This window comes from Diospyros lotus, chromosome 8 (genome assembly GCF_014633365.1).
Source record: "Diospyros lotus cultivar Yz01 chromosome 8, ASM1463336v1, whole genome shotgun sequence".
NCBI lineage: Eukaryota > Viridiplantae > Streptophyta > Magnoliopsida > Ericales > Ebenaceae > Diospyros > Diospyros lotus.
The window spans coordinates 8,922,293-8,931,654 of record NC_068345.1 but is presented as its reverse complement, the minus strand read 5'-3'; the positions used below and the strand labels follow the sequence as shown (position 1 = coordinate 8,931,654).

Here is a 9,362-nt window from a genome sequence, read left to right as displayed (position 1 = left end):
GAAAGAGAAGGGCCGTGGCTCCGTAGCCGTGGCTTCGGCTTCGGCCACTACACCTCGAAGCCGCGTCCCATTCTCGCCGTATATTATATCTCTGCGATGTCAGTGGCCAGAAACGTACAGTGGCTTTGGTGGGGTCACTTGCCCTTCGGACCTGGGAGTACCCACCAGAAGAGCACGAATTCTATATAAGTGGCCAATCAAATCTTTCACTTCGCTTCCAGGAAAACAAGAGGAAGAGAAAATTGTAGAGAGAGAAAGAGAGAGGGCAGGAGGGAGGTAAGCTCTTCATCTTTTTCTTCTTTAGTTTCCGTCATTTTACGCTAGTGGTCTTCAATGGCGGCCTCTGTCGAGAACCGGCAGTTCAGTCGCCTTGAACCGGGTTTAGTTCGCTCCTTTAATCCCGGGCCGAATCACCGCTCTGACTCGCCTGTCCGCGGCTGCAACTTCCCTGAGATGAACCGGCCGAAGAAACCCGTGGTTTTGGAGGACTCTTCGAGTGAAGACGAGACTGAAAATGACTACGAAGCCGCCATAAAGAAAGGGAAAATGGAGTTGGAACCGTCGTCTTTCGACCCCAGAGATGACGGAACAGCCGATAACTGGGTGGAGCGCAATCCGTCCATGATCCGGCTCACCGGGAAACACCCCTTCAACTCCGAACCGCCGCTGACTCGGCTTATGCACCACGGCTTCATCACCCCTGTTCAACTTCACTACGTCCGGAACCACGGGCCAGTCCCCAAGGCCACCTGGGAGGGCTGGACCGTGGAAGTGACCGGTCTGGTTAAGCGCCCGACCCGGTTCACCATGGACCAGCTGGTCTCGGAGTTCCAAAGCCGGGAATTCCCCGCCACACTGGTGTGCGCCGGGAACCGCCGCAAGGAACAGAACATGGTTAAGCAAACCATCGGATTCAACTGGGGCGCCGCTGGAATATCCACGTCGGTGTGGCGCGGCGTGCCGCTGCACTACATCCTGAAGCGATGCGGCATCCTGAGCCGTAAAAAAGGGGCGCTTAACGTGTGCTTCGAGGGCGCCGAGGATCTCCCCGGCGGCGGCGGATCCAAGTACGGTACCAGCATCAAGAAGGAATTCGCCATGGACAAATCGCGGGACATCATTCTGGCGTACATGCAGAACGGCGAGCGGCTGTCCCCAGATCACGGGTTTCCCGTACGGATGATCATCCCGGGCTTCATTGGTGGACGAATGGTGAAATGGCTGAAGCGAATCATCGTAACCACTAAGGAATCCGACAGTTACTATCACTACAAGGACAATCGAGTGCTGCCGTCCCACGTGGACTCCGAGCTGGCCAATGCTGAAGGTACACGTCACACCTTTGACTGTTCTTCTCTCCAAAATAAAGAAAGCACGACTAATACATAATACATGCAGCGTGGTGGTACAAGCCGGAGTACATCATCAACGAGCTGAACATCAACTCCGTGATAACGACGCCCTGTCACGAGGAGATATTGCCGATAAACTCGTGGACGACGCAGCTGCCGTACACGTTGAGGGGCTACGCATATTCCGGTCAGTGTAGCGTGTTTTTCCAACTTCCTTCGGGATCCTTCGTTTTCTGGGCAACCAACTAAACGGGTAAAAGAGTGATTAATTAATTAATTGACTGTGGCTGTGGGTTTGCTGTTCCTGTAGGGGGAGGTAAGAAAGTGACACGTGTAGAGGTGACAATGGACGGAGGGGAGAGTTGGCACGTGTGCGATGTGGGGCACCCGGAGAAGCCGAACAAGTACGGCAAGTACTGGTGCTGGTGCTTCTGGTCGCTGGAGGTGGAGGTGCTTGACCTCATCGGCGCCAAAGACATCGCCGTCCGAGCATGGGACGAGACCCTCAACACCCAGCCCGAGAAGCTCATCTGGAACCTCATGGTACGCCCCTCTACGCACCTATCTTAATTTTAATATGATTATTATTATTAAAAGCCAATGTAAGAACAGTCAACAATTGTTATTCCCCGTCAGATCTCAAACCAATATATAAATAAACAAGGAAAATACTATTTGTACAGAAACTTTTGTACAGAATATTTACAGAAATGATATATCACGATATATTGACATCAAAATATCACGATATTTTTGCGATATTTTGATCCTGTTCATCCCCTTCTCCCTCTCCCCCTTTCCCTTGTCGCTGCAACTTCGCCTCCGTCTGTTCTTGCCGTCGCCTCGCCTCGCCGCGCCACTGCCTCGCATCGCCGCTGCAATCTCCGTCGCCTCGCCCGTCGCCTCTACTGCCTCACCCCGTCACCTCTGCCGCCTCGACTGCCTTGCCGTCGCGTCTAGCCTCGTCTCTGTCGCTGGGGCCGACGGTGTGAGAGAGAGAGAGAGGGAGAGAGAGATGTTGCATTTGAAGTATTTGGATCATTAATTATAAAGATAAAATGGATATTTTGATTGCCTTATGAATGTTTTGTAACATTTATTCTATATAAATAGCATGACGCAATAAACAAATGGGATGGGAAAGAGACTGAGCTTTGGTTGGGTGCCGTGGTTGTGGTCTTGGTTTTGGTTGCCTGTTGTCAACCTCACCCTGGACCACCAAACTTGATAACATCATCATCCTCCTTCTCGTCACGTAAAATGAACTGTCATGTGAAATTCACGCGGCTGCCTCTACGCCCCTGCCCACTTTTTATTCTCCCTTTGTTTGTTAAAAACCTTTTTCCATCACTTTCTGGGACGAATATTATTTCTTCTCTTTTTTTTTCATATTATAATAATATATAATTGAATGTAACAGGGGATGATGAACAACTGCTGGTTCCGGGTGAAGACGATCGTGTGCAAGCCGCACAAGGGGGAGATCGGGATCCTGTTCGAGCACCCAACTCAGCCGGGGAACCAGTCCGGCGGCTGGATGGCTCGCGAGAGGCACCTCGAGAAGTCGGCCGAGTCGAGCCAGACTCTGAAGAAGAGCGTCTCTTCGCCCTTCATGAACACCTCCTCCACGGTCTTCTCAATGTCCGAGGTCAAGAAGCACAACTCCGCCGACTCTGCCTGGATCGTCGTCCACGGTCACATCTACGATTGCACCCGCTTCCTCAAGGACCACCCCGGCGGCGTCGATAGCATTCTCATCAACGCCGGCTCCGACTGCACAGAGGAGTTTGACGCCATCCACTCCGACAAGGCCAAGAAGCTCCTCGAGGATTACCGGATCGGCGAATTGATTACCACCGGCTACACCTCCGATTCTTCCGCCTCCTCCCCGAATAACTCCGTACACGGCGCGGCCAACTTAACCCACCTCGCGCCGATCAAAGAAGTCGCGCCGTTGAGAAGCGTTGCCCTTGTCCCGCGCGAGAAAATCCCATGCAAGTTGGTGGAGAAGACGGTGATCTCTCACGATGTAAGGAAGTTCAAATTCGCATTGCCATCGGAGGACCAGGTCCTGGGACTACCCGTCGGGAAGCACATTTTCCTCTGCGCCACCATTGATGACAAGCTCTGCATGCGAGCCTACACGCCGACGAGCTCCATCGACGAAGTGGGTTTCTTTGAGCTCGTGGTGAAGATCTACTTCAAGGGCGTCCACCCAAAATTCCCAAACGGCGGGCTAATGTCGCAGTACCTGGATTCAATCCCAATCGGTTCGGTTCTTGACGTGAAGGGCCCCTTGGGCCACATTGAGTACACCGGCAAGGGAAACTTCATGGTCCACGGCAAACCCAAGTTTGCCAAAAGACTGGCTTTGATCGCCGGGGGCACGGGGATCACTCCCATTTACCAGGTGGTTCAGGCCATTATGAAGGATCCGGAGGACGAAACCGAGATGTATGTGGTTTATGCGAACCGGACGGAGGATGATATTTTGCTGTGGGATGAGCTAGATTCTTGGGCGAAGAAGCACGAGAGGTTCAAAGTGTGGTATGTGGTGGGAAAGACGGTGAGGAATGGGTGGAAATACAGCGTGGGGCACATCACGGAGAGCATCCTGCGGGAGCACATCCCCGGCGCGGCGGAGGACACACTGGTGCTGGCGTGCGGGCCTCCGCCGATGATTCAATTCGCCGTGCAGCCCAACTTGGATAAGATGGGATTCGATCTCAAGAATCAGTTGTTGGTGTTCTGATGATCAAGGAGGAGTTCTCCATTCTGGGTTGGAAAGAATAAAATTAATGATACCGGGGGCATCCTCATGCATGGCCATGTACATGTATAGCTTTCCAAGAACCTGTGAATTAATAATGTAAGGAGCCATTAGGGATATTGCTTTATGGTAAAAGTACATAAATACTTTTTATTTCTTAACTTCTTCATGAGAGATACTTGTCTGACCCGCTTAGATTTAAGTCAACCTAGATGGATACATGCGACTTTAGATTACGTCAAAATCTAACTTGACAATATATTAAATTTAGATAATTAAGAGACTTAATTCAAATGATTAGATTGAGACCTTGGTCGAACTTAGATCTCCACCATCTCTCACCAAAACAGACCCATACAGTGATATCTGATCATTCACATAGGATGATCATGGCTCTCCACCAGCTCTATAATTCGTTTAAATGAAGACACAAATTTCTCTTTTTTTTTTTTTTGTGTAAATAAACAATTTCTTTGCACATAAATAGAAAAAATTAACACAAAACAAGCTGGGACATACCTCAAGCAAAACATACAAAGTAAAGCAAATAATTAGCAAAAAGCAAACATCACCACAGAAAGTAACAAAAAATAACATAACAATTACACAGACAATCTAAAGAGCTAACTATCATGCAAATTTAGCCTGCTGCTGCTTCTTTTTTTTTTTTTGACGTTTCCTTTTGCATTGGGACTTTCATTTTAGAGGAAAATCCATAAAATGCGAGCATGATAAATCATCAGAGTCAATCATTACGTTCATCGAATCTTCTAAATCATTAACCCTAGAATGACAATCCTAAGGATCTAAACCCCTCAAGATGGAATAGATTGATCATCTCACTACAGTAGAGAACAAAACCTATTGGCCACTAAAGTATCATTCATTGTACCTTAGACATCACTAAAATTCAATGATTGGGCTTGGGGAAACACCTCGTCTGACCATGAGAAGGCCCTTTCAAATAACTATTCAACTAAAGAGACTTATTTTGACATTCAATTATGGAGGAACAGGAACTAGAGATAAACCACCATTCAGTGGCCCCCAGTTAGTCGAATTAGTAGGGGACACAACTTGTTTAGGGACATAGACTTGTTTAACCTTTTTCGAACAATTCACCCAAGAGTGACCAAATACTTCGCATTGCTTGCAAATGGACAAAAGTCACTGGTATTCAATCGGAAGTTTGGCGAATTTCAGTTCGCCAATAAAAGCATAAACTCCTTGAATTAACTCAATATGATTTGGAAAAAGGAAAAGATGTGAAACTCGATACAAATTTTGGCATATAACCAATTACAATCGGTCTTCAGTAATCGTATCTGCATGTATGGGGCAGCTAAGGGCACTTGCAATGAAAGATAAATCACTGATAGTCGAACCTTCTAAAGGAATGTGATAAATTTTCACCCAAAAAGGAATAGATGAATAAGACTCTTGAGTAAGGAGCATACCCGATTCCAAAAGCTTAAGGAAAAAAGGGGTGGCCAGCAAATTGCTAAGGCCTAGCTTCAAAGATATTCATCATTTGATCATGGCTAGGTCTCAAACCCAAAAAAATTGAAGGCCAAACGATTGCATAGGATCTCTTTAAGGCCATGTTGTTTCCAAGATCTCTTGGCAATGCATTGAACAGTAGGAAAAAAAAGACGCTTTTCAATGAAATAACCAACTAAAGTATTGACCCAATATTTCTTACTTTCATCAAGAGTGGCAGAAGGCAATTGAATTCTGGGAATTCTGGTACCACTTGATAAAGAAGGGACATATCGAAGTTTGGCTGGAATCTGAAATCGCGAAGAGGCCACTACATCAAGATTATTTGAGTGTAAACCCAGGTTACTCGAGTAACCATTTGGGTTACTCGGGAAAAAAACTCAAGTTACATATGGTACCTGTAGCATTCGAGTTACCATTCGGGTTAAAATCATTTTTGTAGCATCTGTCTTCATTGGTCGACTAACAGTATGCTCAATATTGTAAAATAAATTTTAAAGCTTGACTTAGTTGACTAAGTTATAGACTCTGTCGACCAACAATATGCTTGTTTATGTCTTGGTTGATTAAACTATAGGCTTTGTCGACTAACAGTGCTTATGTATTGATTTGGTCGACTAACTACTTAAGTCTGTCGACAGAATGATAGCTTTAGTTGATTAAGTACCATGCTTATTTATGTCTTGGTCGACTAAGTATTTTGTTATTTTTATGATTTGGTCGATCAACTTATTTTTCTTGATTCTGTTGACTAACCATTTTTATCTGTTGACTAAGTCTCTTTCGCATAAAGCATAACAGCTAGTTTTTTAAACTCCAACAGTAAAAAAAAAAAAAAAAAAAAGCGGCTAGTTTTGGGCAAGGCTCTTGGAATGCTTATAAATAGAAGTCGTGGATGATCTTGAGAAGGTTAATGGATGGGAATGAAATGAAGTAAGCTTAAGGATTATTTCATACTTCTCGATTTGCATTTGTGCTTCAACTTTTCTCTCCAAAGGCTTTGTACTAAATCTGTTTCATTTGATTCAAGTATTGTATCTTTATTAAAAGACATTGTAATTAAGAGTATATATTCTTAGAAACTCTCATTTGTATCTTTCTTATTTTTCCTAACTTGTATTACTAGAGGGCTTGCGTTTCAAGCAAGAGGTTGTATTTCCTACCTTGGTGCTAGAGGGCTTATCCAAAGTGATAGGAGATTTTAGTGGATTGTTTGCAAAATCCTTAGTGAGAAGCTAATGTAGTGGGTTAGGTTTGGATTAAACCGAACCACTATAAATCTCTGTGTTCTTTGTTTAATCATCTTTTCAAACATCTCTATATTACTCACTTTATTCATATATTTAAACCATTCATTGAAAAAGATTTCATAATTTTCAATCTTGTGTTTTTCATTGTCAAAACGAGATTGTTTTTATACGGTTGATACCTCATCATGCCATTTCAAGGTCTTAGGTTTAATGAAGCCGTTGTTTTCATAGATGACATCTTCTTTTTATCAAAAGAATTTTTAAGGAGAAAGAATTTTTATATATTAATTCACCCCTCTTTTGATGTGTGCTATGGCATTTCAAACCTAACACCAACATGACTGTGGACCCCATCGCCTGCCACTAGCAAGAACCCCTAATTGATGTTGCCTGGAGATAAGGATTAAATGCTTCATTTCAAGAGGTAGATACGTCAATTATTGTGTATTGTTAACTTTGATCTGATTTTAGTATCGAGACTAACTTGATCATTGGAACTTATATCAAGTTTTGGACAAGTCTGAGGTTAAGAAAAGCTACCAAATTAATACACTCGACTTTGACACACTTAAGAATGATCGATTCCAACATTTTTATTTATATTTTCCTTGTTTCTTTATCTTTGATTTGTTACTAAAATGGGTATTTAGACATATATATATATATATATTTATCCATCAGCAAGAGTTATCTTCCAACATCTCACAACTATCCCACTAGGTCTCCAAAGGAACAACTGTACTTCAAGACTATTCTATCTTTAAAGTGAAAGAAAAAACATAAATGCTTACCTTTAACAAAATAAATGCTTATTATACAAAAAGAATAAAAATAAAAAGAAAGATACAAATGCGTACCTTTAATTATCTTATTATATTTATCACTCCTTTTAAGGACAATTGTGAGCACTGTATTACGCAACGTATTAAATTTGTCATTCTTAGGATATATGCTACTAGCACGGATAATATTATATACCATTTTTGATATGTCACTATTAAAGGGTTGATTCAAGTTATATATATATACATGAATGAAAAATAAAAAATTCCAAATGAAACTTGACTTTGAAGGGTGCCGCTTGGATGTAATATTATAATTTTTATTTTTAAAATTAACCTTGATTGATACAAATATAAGCCACCTTCGGTGGTTGTTAAAATTTCAAAAAAGAAATATTAGCTTGCGTATTTTTTTATTTTTAATTTTTAGTTTTGAGTTTTGAAATTATTTTCAGTTTTCTATTTTAATAGTCTGTTTTTAGAAAATTGAAAACATGTTCTCTTTGTTATTTTAAAAAATTATTTCTCAAAATAAAAAATTAAAAAATGCATTCTCTTTGAAATTTTAAAAATAATTTTTTAATGATATTTTATTTAATAAATTTAATTATTCAATAAATTATAAATATTTAATGTTAATATATTATTAAAAATATATATACATTTTAAAGTTAATGAATTTTGTAATATTTTTTCTATTACAATAATAAAATATGAATAAATATATAAATAAATGTATTTTGAGTTTAGAGTTTATTTTGAATGAAAATACTCAAAACAACTTTTTGTTGTTTTGAGTTTTCTTTATAATTTTTTTTTATTTTCAAAAATAGTAAAGAGAAAACGTTTTTATTATTTTAGAAAATTAAAAACTAAAAATGACTTAAAAATAGTAAAGAGAACGTAGCCTTAGGCTGCGTTCTCTTTGCTTTATAATTTTCAGTTTTTGAGTTTTGAATTCATTTTCATTTTTTTGTTTTAGTAGTCTGTTTTTAGAAAATTAAAAACGCGTTAAATCATTTTAAAAAACTATTTCTCAAAAAAAAAAAAATAGAAAACGTGTTCTCTTTGAAATTTGAAAATAATTTTTTAATTATATTTTATTCAATAAATTTAATTATTTAATAAATTAAAAATATTTAATATTAATATATTATTAAAAAATATATACATTTTAAAGTTAATGAAATTTATAATATTTTTTTCCATTACAATAATAAAATATAAATAAATAAATAAATAAATGTGTGTTGAGTTTTGAGTTTGTTTTGAATGAAAACACTCAAAACAACTTTTTATTATTTTGAGTTTTCTTTACAATTTTTTTTTTGTTTTCAAAAATGTATTTTTAAAAATAGTAAAGAGAATAGATTTTCATTATTTTAGAAAATTAAAAACTAAAAATAACTTCAAAATAATAAAAAGAACGCAACCTTAGTTTTTCGTTTAAATTTTAAATTTAATAGCATGTGTAAAAAATAATACACAGGGATATTTTTTAAATAAAAATTTAAAAGAGGATATTATGGAAAGTTTAAGACTTCAACACAGTAAAATGGGATTTTGCTTAAATAATAATAGAGTACAAAAATAGATAAATAATTATTATAAAAAATATGTGATGAGGTCAGGAAAAATAGGAAAATCCATGTGGGATAAAAATGTAAGTCAACAACTTTGGAGGTCATATGCCAAGCCAGAGGTCAAG

General features: G+C 39.7%; 1 protein-coding gene across 1 annotated transcript; it reads left to right on the top strand.

Annotated features, from left to right (window-relative positions):
- The first annotated feature begins 203 nt into the window (after positions 1–203).
- LOC127808322 (nitrate reductase [NADH]) lies at positions 204–4,296 on the top strand. The gene is made up of 4 exons (XM_052346819.1): positions 204–1,327; positions 1,399–1,539; positions 1,663–1,895; positions 2,773–4,296. Exons 1-4 carry the CDS (start codon positions 334–336, stop codon positions 4,102–4,104), a joined length of 2,700 nt encoding a protein of 899 aa, XP_052202779.1. The 5' UTR covers positions 204–333; the 3' UTR covers positions 4,105–4,296.
- Positions 4,297–9,362: the final 5,066 nt, after the last annotated feature.